We start from the raw sequence: 23,140 nt of genomic DNA, 5'->3' as shown, positions 1-23,140 counted from the left end.
TATTGCATACTATATATAACATGCAACAAGTATATCATTGAGAAATCGAATAGCTTAGGTCTAGAGTATATTACACAGCAGTATTTTATTTCAGTTTGCCCATTTTAGTGCAATTATATTGAAAATATGTATAATAACTTAAATATTATGAAGTCATTTTAAAATAAATGTCACCGAATGGCAGAATTGTTTAATATGAATATCAATGTATTTTTTATATATATACTGACAGAAATAAATGCATTTTTTTAAGTCTTAAATGAGCCCAGTGCCTAGTCAGAAAACTAAACTGCTCTGCCCCCCCCCCCAAAAAAAGTATTTCTTTGGTTTTTCGTCATTTTTATTAATTAATAAAAACCTCTTTGAACCCACACAAACTAATTAAAAAAAAAAAAAAAAAAAAGATCCAGCAAAATCCATTGACAACAAAGAACGTAGCGCTACAGCCAGTAAAGTTATACGATGATTTCTAAATCAGGCAGACTGCTTTTTCTTTGGGGTTTTCAAACAGCAACATTCCCGATCTGCTTTCAATGACTGTGCCGCAGCCTGTGCTCAGCTGACCACTTCTTATTTTCTGACTCTAGACATGGTGTCTGATCCCTCCCCAAATCTCTTGGGGTTCCCGCGGAGAGGTGCCCTCTGTCACTTCCATCGCTAACCACATCTGTGTTCACGGTGCTCGCCAACTTGTTACAAGCTCCGTTGTGCCCCGCAGTCAACAATCGCCATAACTCAGTTGATCATGCGCCAGGGTCAAGATAAGCAATTAATTAAAGATTAATTATGATTATGGTCATTCGTTGGAAGCAAGGCAACAATAAAATACTTTATATGAGCAGAGCCTGTGGTGATATACAAAATGTCAGACTTTATTAAATTGTTTTACATTGTTATTAGGGTTCGTAAACAACACGTTTTAAACAGTATTTGACTGGAATGGCCCATCAGTGTAATAATACTCTGTAACAATTTGTCTCATTTTGTGTGTGGAAGCTAAGCACATTGTGGTGTACTACTATTGTAATATGTTGTGGTAGACCATTTTCCCATATAGTACCATCTAGTAAGAGAAATGTGGATAGATTTTCTGACTTCAGAATTATTTACTGAAGGAGAAACGACACATTTCTGGTCAGTATGGTCCAAAGGTGAATTAACCGTGAACTATCGAATCCAAGCTAGAATTCAGGCAATTCAGCATTGGGCCTGAAATTGAGAAAAAAAAAAAAAAAAAAAAAAAAGATGTTTTTTTTTCTCTTCGTTCTCTTCCCTTTTTCTTGTTCACAAATAAAATGGTGCTGCATTGCGACGTGTCTGACACAGGGGGGATCCCTGCACCTCTGATGCATTCTTACAAGAGAAGCCGAGACACAAGAGCTCTCATTAACATTAACCCACCCCTGAACTCAAAAAGCAGGTGCTACTGTAATTAGCTATTGTTTGACTATCAAAAGTCTGAGCTGATTAAAACTGCTAAGTGCAGTGGGGCACTTTTTCATAATTTCAAAGAATATTCCATGCTGTGGCCCTTTCAGTGGAGACTCGACTTCCTCTGTCGGCTAAGAGCTTGTTGCCAGCGGTAATCAAAACTAAAATCTGCACAAACCTTCAGGGTTTTTCGGTTCAAGCAGAGTCTTTTCATTAGAAATATGTTACTTTATGAAACCTGGTGGCCAGCAAGCAGGGAAAAATGTGACTTCTTAAGGCAAGTGAATGGCATCTCTTTAGTGATTAGAGCTGCAAATGTGGACCCCTGCTGTCAGACTTAAGTCCATTTTATTGCTCATTCATTTAGGTGCTATTTTAGAAATACTTGAAGCAAACCACCTGCTAAGAAGTCATGTTTGGCAAGCAAGGATACCCATTACGCTGAAATCTTAAATCAAATTTACAATAAAGAAGCCGGAGGTAAACCTGGTGTATTAGAAGATAACGTACTGTGGCATTATTATAAATTATATTTTCAGATTGCGCCATGCACAAAGTGCTTTTTAATTAATGCATTTTTTTTTTTTTTTTCCAAACACAATTAGGACAAAACTGTTAAGCTCTTTGCTAGGAATCTTGGATATCGCTAGTTTTTAAAAAGGGATAAACAACGGATTAAAACTAAAGGAAATTTGTGTTTAGGGATCACAAGAACCTCCGTCGCCACAAAGTCTTGTATTAAAAAAGACATTGAGAAATTTCCTATTGTTTGGTCATTAGGATAGATTTTCATCATTTGAACTGGGTTATATAAAAAGTAATTCTTAATTCACATGGAAGTAGAACAAATACATGAAATAACTGGCAACTTAACAAAAAATACTTTCCAGTCAGTTTTTGCTAGAATTGACGGCGAAATGATCTTCCCCGTCAATTTGTGTATCTCACATTTATGAGATAAATAATGATGCCATCTTTGATAGACAGCTACGCCATCACTTATAAAAACAGAAGGTTTTGATAGACAAACCTTGCTAACCATGTTGAAGATTACCCCACAAAAACACACAGGGGTCTGTTTAATTGATTCAAACAGATGGAAATATCGCCTTCACTTAAATCTTTAAAATATGAACCTCCTAGGTTTTTACATATGTTTACCGGCATCCATAAACTGAAGAGACTGACAATGAACTGTTGGATGTTTGGTTTTCATAACCTTGGCCCTTTATTAATTATTTAAACAGTGGTGGTAGATCCGTTGCCATTTAGATTAATTGAATAGACCTCAGAGTATACAAGCCCTTTATAGCACATTAAAACACGTACTCAAGATCGGTTGTTTTTTAATCTTGTTGCTGTTATTTGGCTGCATGTTTCCCACTTCATCAGACAAGGTCAAGTGTAAGTTCTAAAGCTCCAGCATTTTTATCTGCTGAGAAATAAATAAATACATTTTAAAAAACCACTAAACTCAAACTACTTCCTGATTCACATCGAACAGTTTTTAATCAGTATAATGAAGGGACTGAATGTCAACTGCATTAGTGTATGATATGGTGGATACAAATTTATTGAAAAGAATAACTGATATGAGGCAACAAATGATTCAAAGGAAAAACAACACGATAACGCAAATTCAGTGTTAAATAAAAGAGCATTAGGCTGGGAGTCCCTCTCATGATGACTCAATTACTGTGGTTCGCTCATGGGTTTGTCTGCAAGCCAGATTCCTTTGTTTTGTTTTCTGATAGGATTTCTCGTTTCAGTGAAAGGATTACCCCTAGTGAATACGATAACAAACTGTATTGTCATGGGCCCTCGCGTGGGTCTCTAACCACTTCAGTACCACAAATCCAGCCTCTCTCTTTAACACGAGGCTCCTGCGCTCTGCTAAGTCCCCTGCTTACTCAAATCATTGTTTTTCCATCAGATAATTCCCGTGTCTAACAGTTCTCTTGATAAGTAGATGTTAATTACCCTGCCACCCTGGTTGTTTCTCCTTGTAAATCAGTTAATTAGGGGTGACAGGCCGATGGCTTGTTTACCCAATTAGCTTTCCCCTGTTTAACTATCTTAATTACTTGGATATTTAGTACAAGGAAATGGCCTTCTTTCTTCCTATTAGCATATTGAATGCAGGCAGCAAGGCAATGTGCTGGTTTTACAGCCTTACCTGTTGTATACACACACACACACACACACACAGCTAGTTTACTTTTCATATAGGTGTTAAATCTTACAGTAGGAGTAAGATAGGTGCTAACAGTAACAAATTAGAACAGTGACATTCAGGCATTTCAGTCACTGTATAAATAGATGAATGAAAAGTGCACACATATATATACACACACACACACACACACACACACACACATATATATGTGCTTTTCTTTCTAAACAGCTGAAGAAGGGATTTTGTGCACATCACAAAATTAATCTTTTCATTTTTGTGTATCTTATATATATATATATATATATATATATATATATATATATATATATATATATATATATATATAATATATTATATATATATATTTCCATTTCAATGATTTAAACATTTAATTTGTTTTTGATTTTTGTAAAGGGCAGTTATACCTCCTTTCAAACCTATCTACACTATATAACTGGAAGAGATTATTAATTCCTCATTGTATTTTAGAGAAAGGTTTCCAATGTTAACAATGGTTAAGAGCATATAGGGCTGTGATGAAGAGAAGCAACCCTTTCCATGACTGTGTTCATACTCCATAACCACATGAGGCTACTTAAGACATGTGCTGAGCTGCAGTGAATGCTCCCCCCCACTATAATTAATGATAAATCTTTAAGCTAGAAAGCATGATTGATGGATGGTAAATGGATGTTCCAAGCACCTATTGTTTCCCGCTGACGGATTAGGGAGAGTTATTTTACAGTTCATTTGATTGCTCTTTCTAGGTGTCTCTCTCAAGTCTGGTGGTGCCAGCCAGCACCAGTGGCTTCTTGGTGGGTTAATTCTTTTTAATGAAGATTAAAACCCTCAGAGGTCCAGCGTTCTCCAAAAAAAAAACCAACAAAAAACCTTGTTTTATTAACTTGTCTCTGTTCTCTGCAATCTGCTAAGATTAAAGGTACTTAGGTATTTCAATACCTCTTGTTCTTTCTTCATTTTCCATTGACACCAGTTTTGCTCCACTAATTACAGCTAAGTACACTCTGTTTCGCATTTTCTCGCTTGAAAATTGATTTGAAAAAAAAAAAAATACAGCGCATTAAAATGTATGCAAAATGTCTATTTCTGTTCTGAACTGATTGTGTCATTATATATATATATATATATATATATATATATATATATATATATATATATATATATATATATATATATATATTCATTCAAAGTATGGTAAATCACAATTGATTGGTGCAGTCAAGCAGAAATGATAAGAGGCTCATGAACCAAAAACTAAAGAATGGGAAACCTTGAACAATTCTGTAAAAAACTGGCATGCAAACAGGATAATTATACATATACAATAAAGCACAGTGAAAGCATGTTAAAGCATAGGTAAGTGTTGTAAAGCCCAGAGAGTTACAGCAAAGCATATTAAAAAAACATGTCAAACTATGATAAATCCATAGTATAGGAGCATGGGACACCTGCAAAATCGCTGTGGTTAACGTTTACAATGGTTATTACCAACCCGGGTTTCAATAGAGTTGCTCTGACATAATCAGAGTATCAATCCCCGTTTTTACAGCGTGTCTGTTTAGGCAATAATCCTGCACAGAACCACGAAACAAGAATGCATTGAAGTCGTTCGGCAGCATTGCATCTGGGCTGAATAAAAATGACAGCCCTCTTCAGAACCGCTGTTTAGTGGGCAAGAGTTGGAACGGAACTGCATGATTAAATTAATTTAATCATGCAGTTAATAAAAACATGTGTATAATTAAACCTGAGAAGGGTTCATGGGTTTCCATTACAAATCATCTTTTTTAAATGGAAAGCTTTCTCTTAGTTGAAAGTTATAACTCTGTAACATTCATCTAAGGCTTCCAGGGTTTTACTATCCCCATTCATAAAAGCTATTACAGTAGTCTCCAAGCATAAGAACACCTCCTAAGAGAACACTTAGTCTAAGAGAACACCCTTGTGGTGAAACTGATTGTTCCCCCATTCCCCCAAATGCTCTACCTAAAGGAACACGAATGTCACTTAAAAGAACACCTTTTTGGCACCGCTAGCGATTTGTTCACAACTGATACAGTGCTGTTTTGTAACCTGATAACTCATCATCATCATCATCAAACTTAAATTCAAATGGGTTATTTAAGTCTTTTAAAATTTGACTTGTCAACATGAGAGGCACACTGATTGGTTTACCAAATCTTTAAAGAACCGCTGTCATATCATTGCCTCGTTTTGTATTCCGATTTACACAAACGCACCTCATTGTTACAAAATGGCATGTAAACAAACGACGAAATGCGCCACGGTTTCTGTTGCTACAAAAAGTTGGAAATTGTTCGAGCTCCTAAAAAAAAAAAAAAACAGAATAAGTCGCCGAGCGATTTGGTGTTTTCCATTCTGGTGCGATGCCTCACCATTCTGTTAAATAATGTTGTGCGTGTCTTGAATATTGCTCCTGTACAGGTTAATTAGTCTAGAGCTGCTGCTGCATGTATGGGTGCTGTGTTCATTTAGTTTAAGAGTTTATCAACGTCAGTAGCTCTGTTACTTTATTTTTATAGTTTTTAACATACACTTGCCAATTTCTTTTCTGTTATTCTATTCACTTGATACGGTGATGCATGTGCGTCATGACAAGTCAAACATATTTATTTATTTATTGATTCATATTGTGGTCAACTCCGTCTTAAAGAACGCTTTGGCTAAGAGAACATGTTGCTTGCTTCCCGAGGGGTGTTCTCTTAGCTAGAGATTACTGTATCACTGTATGACACAGATAGGGTGCAAGTCTTCCCTAGAGCTCCTGTCTCTGCCCTCGCCTGTAGGGATCACTCTCAATAGTGGTGACAGAACATCTCGCAGTCAAATGAAAATATTGACACAGAGGGTAGGTCTTTTAACGCTGAGCGTTTATCTCAATGATGGAGACTAAGATGGGAAATGTCACAGAAGCACGTTTTTTTTTTTCCAGGATATTAATCCCCCTACTTACGTGTGATAACTGATATGGGATCCCAAACATGTGCTGAACAGATGGGCTCTCTCCTTCATATCTGGACATCACGGATGGCACCTCTGTCAGCGTAGTGCTCTCACGCTTCATTCAGATGCACTACAGGATAGATAGTTGTATCCATACTAGACCTTGCTCAACTCTAGACTTACAATTGTATTTACAGTACTGTCTATTTAGGCATTGGCAATTGGAAACAAGTCTCAGCTGTTTACCTTTGGCTTCTCTTTGGTAAAATCATGTTATAAGACAAGAGTGCAGTTCTACAATCGTGCAGGTTTTCATGTACCTGGAACTATATCATTTTGATTATTTTGCTCAAGATCCAAAGCTATTTGGTACCTGAAGTGTGAATAAACCAGTGAGGGCGCTACGCCCCCGGGCGCCCATCCTAATCTTTTAAGAACCAATTGGGGCTGTTCAAACAGTGCAAACTGAGGTCATGTATCTATGAGTCAATCCACAAATGAAACACACAGTTGACAAACAAATGGGAGATTTGTATCTTGAATGGGTGCTGACAGCTTTGACAAGTTACTCAATAGGATGAGAAATTATCTGCCAATGTTTTGTCTTGTCTAAACTGAATTCCTTTGAACAGCTTTTTGTAGGACAAGGTAAGGTAACAGCTCCTCCTTTGTTCTACAGGGGAAGATTAGACTCTCTGCACAAGCTGGGACAAGTTAGATATGATTATTTTTCAGAAATCTTGTAAACGAATGTCGATTAATACTAATTGTTGAAAAGCCCATTGAGGCTGTCATGGTAATCCTAAATAGTTGTTGCAGTGCATAATGGCTGTGGCTTGGTTTTAGATTATACAGTACATTATTCTTTGAGGTTTTTTACATGTGTTTCTGTGCATGCTTGCTTATAGCCCAGCTGAGATGAGATATCTCTTTTCAAATATGCATGCAAGTTAGGTGAGACTGATCCTCAACCAAGTTACTTTGCGCAAAGCCAAACAATAAAGCAATAACTGAGCTTGGATTTGAACCCACCATCTCATGGTTCCCAATCAACAGGCCTATCTACTGGATTAGACATCCACGAATGTATTTCCCAGTGAAATACAACCAGTAAAACATTTTTTTTTTTTGTACCGAGTCTAAAAGAGAGTCATAAAACAACGTCTAAAAGGGACTTGACTCTCCAACTGGCGGGTCTTTTGACTGTGGCCTATTTTTTGTGTCTCCCTGCTACACAGCACAGATACAGTTCCCTCTTGACAAGCAAAACCAAAGCTCCTGTATACTCTAGATTATCCTTTCCTTTTTTCTTCGCTATGTTTTGTCTGCTTGAAATATTCAAGGTTTGTCAGAGATGTCAGGGAGGTCGAGAAGTGAAGGGCTTCCTCCTCACCATGAGCTTTTCTTTCACATGACCTTCACAGAGTCAGGGATGGTCTCCAGACGGGCCTGTCTCTGCGAACCGACGAGAGCCGGCTGGCACAGAAGCTCTCATGGGCATTGTGGCATTTTCTCCAGGCTTGCAGGAGGCCTCATCCCCCTTTCTCTCTCTCTCTCTCTCAAACCCATAGGCAGTCAGTTTTTTTTTCCCACTGTCCTACAAATGAGGAATTACTAAACTTTTGTTCCAGCAGCCTGCCATTAAAAGCTAGATATTCTCTTGGCTTTCTTGGCTTCTTACAACCCATTTACTCTGGCGTACCGTTTTCCATTCTTAAAGGAAGGGGTTTCAGAAGTCAGTGGGGTGTAAATGGTGTCTCTCTGTAAACACACTATACTATATATGTTTGTGTTTAGTTGCTAACTTCTTGCAAATATTTGGTTTCCATGGCAACCTAAGCTGACCCACATGTTATTATCCTAGACGACTGACCAGCTTCTCTCCGCATTCAACTCCCTGAATTAATAGACCCCCGCTCCCTTTATTACTAATAATAGCGAGAATGAAACGTTGTAAAAGAAGACACTCTCACACGACAAACACAGCAACTGTCTGCTCTTTTGTTTGGGAAGCAGAAGACAAAAAAAAATGTCCATTCAGCAAAAGATTATAAAAACCTACTGCAGACTGACACAGTAAATGAAAGTTACACAGTCTTCTTTCACAAGTTCCCAGTCTCTCAATGCCCCCCCACCTCTCTCTCCCACTTATCTCATGCTGTATTCCTGTTGCTGTAACACCAAAACAGCATTTATATACGCTCTGTTCTGCCTACTGCCTATGTCTGTGCTGCCTTACTCTCCATTGCCTTTTTGAAACCCAAAAATAATCAATACTAGTAAAATAACTCAAGGGTAGGCAAGCAAGTGTTATCTTCAATGTAGTAAAAGCACTAGAAATGTCAATGTTATAGCAGGCATCGTACTGTTTGTCTAAAAAATCTGAAATCTTAAAATGGCAGTCAAGTTTAATGCAAAAGTGTAGCTTTAAATATAGATGTATACATGCCTGTCATAGTTTGCCCTTTCATCCTGAATCTGTAAAACCGTTAATTGTGGAGTGCCCTTTCCCTGTCGAGAGGAACACTGCGTAGGAAGACTTTTCGGAATAATTGAAGCAACATGGCCATTATATTTAATGAAATGTATTCAATTTAGCCACATAAACTGGCCAAAAAAAAAAAAAAAGTCAAACCGTCACCACATTTATGCTTGAAGGTCCAAAAAGGTCTGTTTTGACAAGGTTGTTCTTAGATTTTTATAGAATATTCCAACATCAAAAATGAAGAAAAAATCAATAAAAAACCTTCATGTTACTCAATGCATTCACTGTCCAGCTAACCTGAAGATTACACTTGAAATGCATCCTTTTAATAAATACCAAAGCAATAGGTGCAAACGTCAAAAACCACCAGTTATCTGCATCCCACTTTCTGTTTTCTCTGCCGTTCGCTACTTTTTTATAAAAACATGATAAGGATTGCAGCTCCATGAATAACATATTCTATATTACTGGACTGTGACACTGGCCATAAATAGGTGTTATCTAGCTGCATTTACATTTGAGTTAATGCGGCTAACGCCAAACCTCTTTAAAAAAATATATCTAATCATTACATCTTTATATACAGCAGTATGCAAATTTATTACAACACTCCATTGCTTCTGTAGTTTACTGAACACCCTGCTTGACAGAGGTACCAACTGTGTAAAAGAAAGTCTACGGATACACCTTTAAAGAAAATGGACTCAGATTGCACCATAGATTTCGAGAAAGCACACAGACACAATTCCAAAAAGATGCCAAGCTGTTACTGATGCTATATGAAGTATTAGCATTACAGACCCTTACAGACATAGCTCTGATTTTAGCTTGAAAAAAAAAAAAAAAAAGTATAACCTTCTGTAGTAAATGAGTACATTTTTTTCTGTGCACACTAGTGTGTATGCTTTTGTTGATTTCATGTTTAAGGTAACATATGGAAGTACTGGTGGCATCAATGGAGATGTAATTGAGGTTTACTGAGAAATTAGCCTCAAAAGAAGGCTTCTGTGATGTGACTCAGTCCGCTGCACTGAGACTAGAAGGTCTTACAGTCTGGTTGGCCCCACTTAAGCCCCAGGCTGTGTGGCCTAGCATATAATTGCACTACTAAAGATAGTTACCAGCACTCCCGGTTCTTCTTGACTGTTTATTCTAGTCTGATTTCCAACTCCTCTGGGTCATCATTCATCAGCACAGACTGCCCCTTGGGAGGAGTCCGGGAGACCCCATTCACATCCCTTGTAACCAGGGGGCATTTGTGATGGCCAACATTATGGAAGAATGAGAGAACCGTGGCACGGCAGGGGTGGCAATGATTATAATATCCAGATAATCATTTCAAACAAATTATCATAATTATCAATCAATCATCACATTTAAGCAACTTGCCCTGGAGGATCGGATTGCTTCTGTGACCTGTAATACTTGCTGTGTCTTATTATAACCTTCATGAACGTTTAGAATTTTTTTTTTTTAGGACTGCGATGGCTTTTTTTTTTTTGTTCTGGGAAGATGTGGAATTTCTCTGTAAGAGACCGAAGAAAAATTGAAAAGGAAAGAAAGTCTTTTCTGGAAGTCGATGAATTTGTTATTATTATTATTATTATTATTATTATTATTATTATTATTATTATTATTATTATTATAATAATAATAATAATAATAATAATAATAATATAATAATGCACATGCCCAACTATATAGTTCAGCACAATTTGTTCTTCCTAAATGAAACAATTTGTTGGTATTTATTAGAAGTCATTATAGGGACCGTTGTAAGGTACCATAATTAAAAATGTAATCCTGGTGTGCATCATACTAGTATTTTATAATGCAGGGTTTTCAATTCTTAATGTCAAAATAAAATAAATGCATTTTTTTCAATTTTTAACCAATAACATTAATTACACGTTTCTTTTGAATGCTATCCTGAGCTACGTGCGATTCCGCTGGTTTAGATCAACGGATTAATCCTGCACCAGAGCACACTGCTCTAGCAGTAGATGCTTCCTGTAGATAATTTCATACAGCATTTTCATCTCATCAGCTCCATCCTTCCCAGTCTTTAGAAAATTCCAAATGCAGCTGGATTACCGTTGGCACTTGAAGTGTGGAATAATCACCGATATCTGTATAAATCAGGAGGAGTGAATAGCAAGAGAGATAAGTAGAATGAGGATAAAAAAGGACACTTATTCCTGAACGGTGAGATAGCTGATATTATCTAAAACTGCAGTGATAGTTGATGCTATCCTTATCTGTGCTTGTGTGTAGCTTTTTTTTTTTTTTGTTAAAGGATAATGCCAAGCTCCCTTGAAAGTCGCAGAATAAATATAGAACCTTTTTTTTTGTAGCAAAATGTCTATTCTAGTGGATTTTGATAAGAAGGCTATTGAGCTATAACAACATCTTCAATCCATTTTTCAGGCAGCCCTTAACTTGTCTCTTTATTTGTCCCTAAAGCCTCCTCAGCGATGTCTTTTTATTATGAGTCTCTCCGGGGAGCTAGGGGAGGCCGGGGAGAGTGATAGATAGATAACGTTATAGATTATCTCCCACAGATGTGTTTTCTCTCCGGTAGCCTGGGGTTGTTCCCTCTAAGTAAATAGAGACTAAATAGAGATCCGAGCACAGAGAAGAGTCCCCTGGGTCCCTTGTCACCATGGCCAGAAAAATAACCCATCCCACATATCCTGCTGAGCCTTAGGGAAGCGAGACACAATCTCTGAGAAGAAGCAGAGATGTGTCCAGACTCAGCCCAAAGTGACTTTGGGAATCTTCAATACTTGGCCCAGTATACTAATACTGCATAGTGAAACTGTTCCATTTTAATTGTATGTTATCAACTTGGAGATATGAAAATATTAGTGGTGGGCAATATTACATTTTTGTATCGATATCGTGCATGTATTTCAATATCGATAACAAAAACAAAGAAAAATGTAATTACACAACTGCAATATAATATATACCCGATATTTACATATTCAGAATTAATAAGCAATAACTTACTTTATCTTGGTTGTGCTTTGCTTCATAAATGTCGATGGAGAAATACAAGGTCTTGTTATATATTTTTTTACAAATCCATCCTCATCCACCTCAAAACCAAAATATTTCCATACTTCACTTCGATGTTGTTCATTTTCTAGCCATTCTGGAAGTAATGAAATCTTAAGCTTCTTTGCATATAAATGCCGACTCACAGTTTTTGCAGTATCAGCGAGCGTATGAGAATTATTTTTTTTTAAATCCCAGGATATCGCATCAATATCAATATCGAACACTATCATATCACAATATTGATACTGGTGCCCATCACTAGAAAATATGATTCATTTTTACCAGTAATCTATTAATAAATCAATTTCCATAAAAAAAAAAAAAGGGGTTAGGCTCTAGTTTATAAACACTAAAAACTACAAACATTGTTCTTGGTTAATTAGGGGGAAACTGCAAAAGGGTTGCCATTTTGGTTGCAAGAGAGAACTGGAGGTAAAGCCAAATACCCTTCCACCTAAAATGTAGTGCTTACCACACCCTAGCTACAAAAGGTCTAGCATGAGCAATATGCAAGACACTAAAACACTTACCGCCCACATACGCCTTCATGTATTCACTAAACAGTTACTAATGTCAGCTTTGGGATGTCATTAAAGGAGTGCTAAGCAAAACATTACTCTTAATATTCTTACTTGTTATCCCTGCCCCCACCCCCTTCCTCTTCTGGTTCTTTGCTTTGCTTGCTCAGTTTTACACCAATGGTCTACCTGCAACCAGGCCATGTGACCTACCACCCATACAATACCAGAAAGTTAAATGTGTTTTTATTTATTTTTTTATTTTTTTATCTACAGTGCAGGTGTTGTGCTTACACCCACAGTAAGGCCTTGTGACAGCATGAAAACCAACAGTCGCGACAGAGTGACTAAAGAAGACCAACACAAGAGTGACTTTGTTGGGGGGGCGTTTTATTGCTTCACCAGAAAACCGCCAACATGCAATTTGAAACTGCATCAAAGTGAAAGAGGGTTGATTCAGCCCGTTACGTTTTTATTTCCCTGATAGCCTGACTGCGTCTGCCTCTGGCCGTCTGCTGGCTCTCCAGCAGGTGTCGCAGCATTGTTGTTTCACAGTTCATTACATTTATACTTGAACTCTTTACCTTTCTGCTTTGACCTCTTGACACTGGCCGTAAAAGCAAACTGCCCGCCCCACCTTCAATAAATGTAGCACCTCATAAAGTCTCCAGTGGAGCTTCTATACATCGTGTTTACCAGCTGAAGCTCCGACAGTAATGCAGTACAGTACTTTGAGGATTACAGTAATCTGAAACAAAATCGTGGGAGGCTGCTGATTTCAACAGTCAGGAAGTCCCACAGTCCATTATCTTTAGTCATGGTTCAACCAATCGCCAACCACCATTAACTTCTGATGGTAATGCTGCAGTCTCCCAACGGGTCCTCTAGAGTTTCTTCAGGTGAAAATGCTGGGATTCAGTTTGCATCCCACTGGTATTTTGTCAACCTTCCTATTAAGATTTTTCAGGAAATATGAGGCATGTTGTCAAAGAAAACCAAACGCTTCCTACCTTTTTAATGCAGCCATCTTGTGTTGCCATATCATGGTTGTTAAGCATTTCCTAAAATGATTGTTACTTTTTCCTGACAATAATTTGAAACAGGAGATAGTACACCTCTAGATCTGCTTTAACCAGCCATCTCATATATCATTGTAGAAATCGCTAAAATGAGAGAGAGAGAGAGAGAGAGAGAGAGAGAGAGAGAGAGAGAGAGTTACAATGCATCATTATAATTAGAAGATCGCTACCATGACTAACTAGTTGAGAAACAGAGATGACATGCTTCTAAAATTCTAATAAATATTGTTCAATATACATTTATTGCATGATCCGATACAAAGTTTGTACAGGCTCAAGTTTCTGTATAAATTGGACCAAGGCTGATGCAATATTTATCTAGCTTATTAATGAACATTGTTTGACCAACAGGACAGAAAAGTTGGATCTAAAATGCTGCCCCTCCCCAAACATGTAAAATGAATATTCACACCTCTCTCTCTCAATCTACTTATGTACACACACACACACACACACACACACACACACAGTTTACAGAGTACTATAGATGGTGTTAATTTGTGTGACAGGAAATTTGTGTTAGACACTCAATTCTGACTTCTCAGAAGATATGTGAAATTGAAGATTCATCAATATTTATCTTGTACACTGTGCAGAAGTTGTTCTCTGTCTTTTCTACCACATTAGAACATTCTGTTTATGAAGTGAACGATTGTTTAGGCTTTGAAACAGCTTTCTGCACAGTTTGCCAGTACCGCATGCTACGGGATCAAGCAAAGAAAGAAATCCGGACGTGGCCTTTTCTTTGACTAAACCCATCTGAGATTATCAGACAACATTAATAATAATAATAATAATAATAATAATAATAATAATAATAATAATAATAATAATAATAATAATAATAATAATAATTACATTGATCTCTCCGGCAGCCCTTTCAACTTTAGAACAGACTCCTTTTTTATATTTGACAACAAATTCCAATGGACTTATACTACTGTATAATGAGTTTCGAAATCTGCTCTTTAAAAAGGATTCAAATGTCGTTGGGTAGGAGAAAAACTTTTTTTGTATTTTTTTTTTTTTATGGAAAAGTGTGTAAATATACATTCTACATTGTTATTTTTGAATGCCATTGGTCCGTGCACAATGTTAAATACTATGTCATGTAAACGGAGCAGAGACAGCCTGTCCTGTTGCGCTCCAGATTAAACAGTTGTAACAAAAATACCTTGCAACTTTAGTACCTAAATAGAGGCTCAATTAAACACTTTAGGCAAAAAATAAATACAAAGACCTTTATTGGAATGACCTTTGACTGCGCTGGTTTATTATACAATACTCAATAGTATGGAGATATTGAAGTATTTTTGGCAGTACTATACAGTTATATTTGATTAATATATTGTCCTAACCCGTCTCGTCCACAATGTACTGATGCACTGCGCCTTCTAGCACTTTCCCAGAAGCCCCTCCTGTATGTGAGTCCTGTGGAAAAAAAAACAAAAAAAACCCTCCCAGAATGCACCTGGTCTCCCTCGCCCCACGCACCATGTGAACTTGCTCTGTTTACCTGAGACAGTTCACATTCTTCAAACACTCAGGTGATTAATGAGGATTTCTGGACATGTTCCTTCTCTTTAAATACACACTGAACAGATAATATTGTGCACGGTTTTTTTTTTTTTTTTTTTTTTTTTTTTTTTTTTTTAAACCGAGTTTCTATTGAGAAAGACTCCAAGGTGGAACTTCAGTGCTTTGTAAATAAAAATAATACAAACATGTTTGCTTATGGTTGACAAACTGGTGAACATCCCAGCGAAGCAGTAATCTTGCCTGACTTAATGTTACCTTAAGGCTTAGCTAATGTAGTCATTAAAAGTATATGTGGGAGAATTGTCTACAGTTCAGCAGTTGTTACCTTTAGCTGTTATTTCTACATGACTTACAAACACCATTTTTCTCATTCACATGGCTGTCAGACACAACCGCTTGCTCCCAGCTTCTCTGGTTCTGGTGCAGATGTTTGAGAGCGGAGTTGAGGGGGCCAGGGTGAAACGTTACAGGCAGGCTGCTAATCTCCGCATTGTGGCCTCTCAGTGTCATATTGTGTTGAATATGATGGGCATTCTATCTATAGTATCACAAGACAATTTAGCATTGATAGATATCTGTGAATGGGGTCTTTCATACAGTCGCTACCCCCACCAGAGCTTCAATTCTGAGTAACTAGTATTGACCACTTACATCCCAGCACCAGATCACTGTTCCTATAATGTACTTACTATAACATACTTTGGGAATCTTGGTAAGCTTGTGTTCTTAATTTGTTAACAATACCTGTATCTTTATGAATACTGTAATATAAGAATTACACCAGCGCAGTAATATTTTGACACTTTATACAATCTTGTATTTGCACTGAACTAGGATACAGCAGTGGTGTGTTGTGTTGTGTTGAGAGGTAATGATTTCAGTAAAGCCTGGTTATTTTCTTGTCCTTAACATTGTTACAATATCTAAAAATCTAAAGATGCCCTAGCTTCTAAAGCAGGTCTGACAGTTTCGAAAGAGTTTGGCTTGTTTATTCCGCACTTTAGATGAGGATCTATTCGTTCATCCCAGAGAATCGTGGGTCTTCCGTTAATGTCGAGGAAACCTTGTGAAACTTGATTCACCCACATCCTGTACAGTAACAGAATACACTTGAGCATATAATCTTACCTAATGCATCTTTCAATGTACTTTTTAAGTATGTTATGACAAGACTAAAGATGAGCGTTTGTGTGTTAGGTTAGCCTTGCATACCGTGGGATTACAAGGTATGACACAACTTTCTCTGCACTCTGCAACTTGATGGATTTTCGAGTGCTGCAGCACTATTTGACTCATGCGTGACAAACGTTTGATGATTTATTTTTGGTGCAGTAAATGCTACTTCCTGTTTCACTTAAAACACTGGAAACCTGTTAAGACACAGATGGTGAAGTTGAGACCAACTCACCTATGACCTCAGCCTGGCTCTTAGATCATACTGTAAAAACTCAGCAACACCCTCACAGCACACAACTTGCAAAAAGCAAACACAGCTATTGTGTTGCCGAAATTATAAACACAGTCAAACTGATGCAACTCCGCTGTCTAATTTGCATTAAAAATACATACATATATGCACTAAGAAACATAGTTACAGTACATAGTTAAATGGCAATAGAAGAATCAATATAATCAAAAACTGGGAGTGTTGACACCACTATATTAGGAGCAAAAGAGTTGTATTGCAATTAGTCCCTCTATACTGGTAAAATAGCAGTATGGCGTGATCATATTTATCAGTGGGATAATCTTCATTTAAATAAAAGGTAGACGCCCCTAGAGATTTGCATGAGCATAATATTCAATAGCCTCCTGTTTTGTAATTTCGGCTCTTGTGTCAATGTTCATTGCAGTGTTTCATTTCCTGCAGGATATACAGAGTCTGCCATTATAATTTATAGTCCCCTTGCTTTCTTTGCACAGCACTGCATTTGCAGTATATAAATAAGTTATTTTGGGATTTATAAAGATATCAGAACGAACCAGCAAAAACCAGAACAGGGCTATCGCTATTTAAAACATATTTCCACAATAAGCTGCTGATAAAGATTTCTACTGTGAATACCAGGAAGTTGAACAACAATCTGATCGAATATATTTATGATGACTTTAATAAGCTGAAGACTTGAAACCTTTAGCCAAGACAAATAGTGAGAGTGCACTGATAGTAAATGGCACATTTGTCTTGCCAAGCGCAGCAAGATCAGCGATAGGAGGCTTGTTTAATTTAAATCTCTCCCTTCTTGGGATTGTTTGATACCTTATTATATTCTTATCAGCCTCTTCAAGCCTGTCGTTAATGGATGTGAGAAAACATACTGTAAAAATCACAGCTGAGGAACACGCAAGTGCGTAGAAAGGTGAAGGAGGATGTTGTCTCCTTTTCATTTGCTTACTTATTACTTAGCAAAGCTAACAGTTGATCTATGGGAATTGCAGAGAGGGTGTAGCAACAAAACGCGTTGACCCTGTAGATATAGCAGTGAAGTAACAAACCTCTCAGAACTACACAGGGTTATTCATGTACTATGTGCCATGCCAATGAAACACAATGCAGGCAGACTGAATAGCTCTTTAGTACAACAGGAATAGTGCAAGATTAAATACAGCAGTGCACACCGAAGGGTTAAAGCTAGGTCAGCACCTCGGCAGAAACACCATTACTTTATTTTATTAACTAGAAACAGAAATTGACATTGCGTTTCATATCTGTCATGTAAATTTATTAAAAGAGGGGCTAGATTTTATTTATGTTTCTTCCATCCATCACCCCCTGCCCATTCCCTTGTCCTTTTAGTCCACGGCACTGAACCGGGTATTGACAGAGTCATATGAATGAATTCCAGACCTTATTGATAAATCCTTTACTGAGATGATCAGTAATAATTGTAAGTGAATAAAGAAGGAGTGATAGAGCTTGCTATAATAGCCTCTCTGAAAGTCCCGAGCAATAAATTAGGAAACCTTACAGTCCTGGAAGATTAGATGTTTGTATGAGGGTAAGCTTTCTGTAGATTAAAGAGTGCCTCTGGCCTCTCTTTGTCATCTGCCTTCATATTTTCATCGCATTATGCTTACTAAGAAAACAAATTGGCACAAAGGTACACAAAACAGAAAATTCTGCATACACTGATGTCGATCTCCTGGAGAGGAATGGGTATAAATTTAAATATGGGATCTAAAATATACCTAAAATATTAATTTACAAACTAAACAGAGTCCACCTTTAACAACCTGCCAGCAATAAAAACATGCAAAGATACAGAAGGGTGACCGTCGTCATACAGGAAGGTTTACCTGTTTTATTAAGATTTCTAAATGAATAAAAGATAGATAGCATTCTGTGACTTTGGGGTCAATCAGTTGACCTCCATTGTCCATAGTCCTTTCCCTAAAAGTAAACATGTGTAGGAACAGGACTTATGCTGGAAACTATTCATAAGCATTATAGTTTTATTATCATCATCATTGCTGCTTTATGGATATAAAAAGGTCCTTTGGGTCAATCTGGACCTTTGCTAGTCTTCAAGACCATGAGTCACCCAAAGGACACACGCAGAATTGCATTACAGTGTAACGGGCAGTGTTGTGCTAAGCACTGCTGTTATTTATTCTGTCCCCCGTCGGGGAGATGAGGTTATAAGCTCTGTAACCATGAAAGCCGATGAGCCTGGTTCTTTTGCATAGTGGTTAAGACCTCCGCTTGCAGTGTGCGGGGTGGCACGGGCACCCAGCCTCTGCCCTGGCACAACAGCAGCACAACTAGAACTAGACGTTATCACTTTATTACCCCCGTGCAAAAGTCGAGTCGAATGCAACCTTGTGGGTTTGAAGTACAAGGTGCCAGTATTTGAGAAGAGTATGATTCAGAATCTCCCTGTAGGAATAGTTTATTCTTCTAAGGGCCTGCCAATGCGTGCCTGGGTTTTAAAAGGTACTTCCTACCAGGATTTTGAATGATAAAGTGGGGGATACATTTACATCCTAAGCCTGGCTTTGATGATGCCAGCAGAGCTGGTTACTGGATCCAGCAACACATTAAAATCAACAGTTTCTTGTGAGCTGCTGTAAGTGTGTCTAAATGAGCACAAATGTGTGCTTTATTTAGCTAGAGTTTAAGTTCGGGTCAGTGCCTGTTCTGGTGGCAAGCCATAAACCGGTATGTTTTTTCCAATCAAATACATTTCTTGACGTTAAAGCCCACTTTTCACGAATACTCCACTTTTTTTTTTTTTTTTTTTTAAACGCTGCACATGCCATATAAACCTCAGTGTTATTGAACATTTTGCCTGGTTTTCCCAAGTCCTAAATGTCTTTTAAATGGAGATACGTATGGAGCAACCCCCTGAGCCAGTGAATGGTCCTTTTGTCTGCAAAATGTCTTTAGAACACAGCAGATCTACAAAGTTGGGTCATCAATAGGAAAGCGCAAATCGCTGCAAGAGACGTGCCAAGGCAAACACCTCGTAATTTTATAAAACACCCTTTTGTTGCAGCACAAACGCCTTTTTCTTAAAAAAAAAAAAAAAAAAAAAAAAGCATAAGCTCCTTCTAATTAAGGCTTGTGCCTGCTGACAGTTTAATTTATTAACAACACTAATGGCTCATATTTTTAATGAAGGCTATGGAAAAAATTTATGTTTGCTCAACTGACAAAACATCATTCACCTCATGTTCTTTAAGTTTATGAGGTCAGTATGAAGGTAAGGATACAGTGGGATAAAATAAAGTAACAAGACATGTTCATTGTGGCTTTTATTTTTCTTCTATGCACATTGTTGATATAAATTTTGAAGTTGGTAGTGACATTACTTTCTAGGAGCTACAAAATACCAGTTTGTTTTGAAAGAGCTCTGAATCTAATGTAAACAGCAGACTATTTATACAATTTTGACGTCAACTTTTGGCTATACCAGCAAAGTGTATGGCCGTGATAGAGGCCCCCTCCCTTTGAGCTATTCAAAACAGACAGAACGATAACTAACATTAAATACATTTCCGTTCTTTTTTAGCCCTATTACTGTACCAGGCCTACTTTTAAAGTACAACCGTTTGATCAGCACGGCCAAAGAAACAGGAAACCTGTTGTCTTTAATAATTCTACAATTCATAAATCAGAAATTGCCAACATTTGGTAGTCGAAGCTGTGTGTTGTGTTAATCGTTTCATTTCTGATAGCGCTAGTGGAAGCTCTTGGGAGGCTGCAGTGTCTGGGAATGTATTCCTGCCTGGCAAGCTTTGACAGTAAGGGTGGGGTTTGTCACTTTGATGCCTTCAATGCTGCTGAGTCATCTCTTTAAATGTGACGGGCCTGGCGGCTGTCAGCCCAGGTGACAGAGTGAGAAGAATGACCACCAATTAGTGCCTGAGGATCAGGGGGCTATGACGCACAGAGGTCTGTTTGAAAACCTATACTTCAGCACTGGGAAACTAAAATGTTTGTACTGGGAATCACATTAACAATAACACACCGGGTAGAATAAATATGTGTGTTTGTTTATCTTATTATGAGGTAAGAGAATGGTATAAAGAATGTATGTTTATTTATTTATTTTTTTAGTATCATTATTATCTAAATTGGGCAGACTATGATAATGCGCCAGTCCTACAGTATTTAAACTACCATGGCACAAGCCACTGACGGGTAAGAAGGTTACAAACTCACTGCAAATTCTAGTCGAAAACATTTGTCATTTAATTTAGTGTATCTTTTCAGGGTTTATGAATAACCAGCAACTGAACCATGTGAATTCTTGTTAGCCGGTCCAATTATTAGATTCATCCGAGGTCTCGCGGGCAGGGTGGAGGGCAGGACTGTGTAGGGTTTCATCCTGTGAGCCGCTTAAGGTACGAACAAATGCGCCTTCTCTCTCTCTCCCCTCTCTTACACTTTTTTTTTGTGAAAATAAAAATAGTCATGACACCGAACACTTCTGGGAAAAGTGATGAACAAAAATGTAAAAAATATCAAAATGCAGCTGAAATGAAAGTTATAATAGGAACATGGTCTAACCAGCCAAGAATAATCCCTATACCAGCCAAATTGTTACAGTCCATCTGGCAAGTGTGCTGAACCTCACTGTTAAATACTGATCTAAAAGTGAAAGAATGAAACTTCAGATGCTGGACACTGGGAGGCTGTGTGTCAGACTTGATAGCTCACTGCAGATCCCCAAAACTCCTTCGACCACCACTGAAAGAAACACGACCCCTAAAACAGCTCGACAGCGCTTCTAATCTCACGTCCAACACACAACAGAAAACCCAGAGGTGGTAATTATTTAAGGGTTTGGGTTTCTCCCATTACTAGCACGCCAAAAACTGTTAAAAGTTTGCACCTGTCATTATTTATTACTATTCAATGTTGCTTAACCCCACCCCTCTCAATTCCTTTGCACTTGATCATCATCTAAAATGCAAATAAAATCTCTAGTGTATTGGAACGGTTGGGAGTGAAAACCTAGTGATCTATTTCTCCCTGCCTCTCACTCTTGTGATCTCTGGAAAGTATTTATTCCTACGCCAAGAGATATCACCCATTTATCTCTGCCCGTCTGTCCCCAAGTCCACGAAATAACCCATCATCACCATAATAAATGTCAAGTGCTGATGATTAATGCAGCTAATGAAATTGATTATCTATTTCCACCACATAGCGCACCCATGATTCACTGCTGCCAGTTTACTTGAAACAGCAGATTACCTTCAAAGACTAACCTTCGCATATAGCTTTTCCTTGGAAGGCTTGCCTGTAAAAAGACTCAAGAAGCCACTTTAATTAAATTAAATAATACACTGATTAAATCAGGAATTGATTATTTAAAGATCTTTATGTACCATACTTGGGGTTTGGCTTTGTCTTTAATTAAATCTGTTTAGGTATCTTGCACGCTTTCAAAAAATCTCAGAGGTTTGGATACATAGGTACAGCTTATTGCTGAATGGTAAGTAAGCAAGCAAGCTAAGTGCTAACAAAATGATTTAAACAGGACGGGCCAGCTGTGCTGCCAGATCCTTACAGCGAGGCTCTGCTCCTGCTCATTTTTACAGCTGGGTGGGACAAGTGACTTGCCCAATTAAAGGTTTGGGTCGCACAGCGAGTCTGTAGCCGAGCCAAGCTTACTGAGCCAAATACATCAAGCATTACTTGTCAAATACGTAGTGAAAATAAGTTTGGGATTATTCAGTGTGTATACAGCATACACAATGCTCCCACTTTCCAAGCCATCGCTTTATAACACGGAACTAGGTGTAATAATGCAGGTGTAATAATGCAGTGCATCATGTTTCCCATATTCCCTATAATGCACTGCACTGGCCTCTCGTTATAAGTTCAAATCTGAAATGGTTCCTGAAGGGAACTGTACCTGTTTGCCTGCTGCTAGTGAAGCCATTGGCAACCTCACGAATTTGCCTAACTGGTGCTATTAATTAAAAAATCTGCCCATGCTGGCAACTGACTAGCGTGAACACCTGTCACCTGTGTACATGCTCTGGAGATGAACTTCATCTGATCACAACTGGCTTAATTAGAACACGATAACGCTTTATTACTCAGTCACCTGAAATCCTTTAGAATTGTTATAATCTCAGACTCAAAGCTTGAGCAGAACAGACCTTGACAAGAGTGGGTTGGGTACAAACTTGTCAAAACCAGCGCTGAAATAATAATAAAAAAAAACACCAGCAGGGAAATTGCACCACGCATACTCCGCATATCTTGTGAAAGATCTTGCAGCACAGGTTTTCGTCAAAAAGGCAAGGAAACCACAGAATCAGTGCTGTGACAGTTCTCAACGCAAACACAAACAGCACACTGGAATTGGTGAAAGTGTTATAGCTCCTCAGCCCTAGACTAGATAAC

At 37.9% G+C, this 23,140-nt stretch overlaps 1 protein-coding gene across 1 annotated transcript in view; it reads right to left on the bottom strand.

Moving 5' to 3' along the window:
- Positions 1-23,140, bottom strand: part of LOC121328807 (histone-lysine N-methyltransferase PRDM16-like) — a 186,556-nt gene that overhangs the window by 78,888 nt on the left and 84,528 nt on the right. The window contains 1 exon segment of the mRNA XM_041273880.1: positions 13,669-13,719. Within this exon segment, the coding sequence (XP_041129814.1) occupies positions 13,669-13,719 (51 nt within the window).

The sequence above is a fragment of the Polyodon spathula genome, chromosome 16 (assembly GCF_017654505.1).
Source record: "Polyodon spathula isolate WHYD16114869_AA chromosome 16, ASM1765450v1, whole genome shotgun sequence".
NCBI classification, from domain to species: Eukaryota; Metazoa; Chordata; class Actinopteri; order Acipenseriformes; family Polyodontidae; genus Polyodon; species Polyodon spathula.
This window is presented reverse-complemented; position numbering and strand designations above follow the sequence as displayed.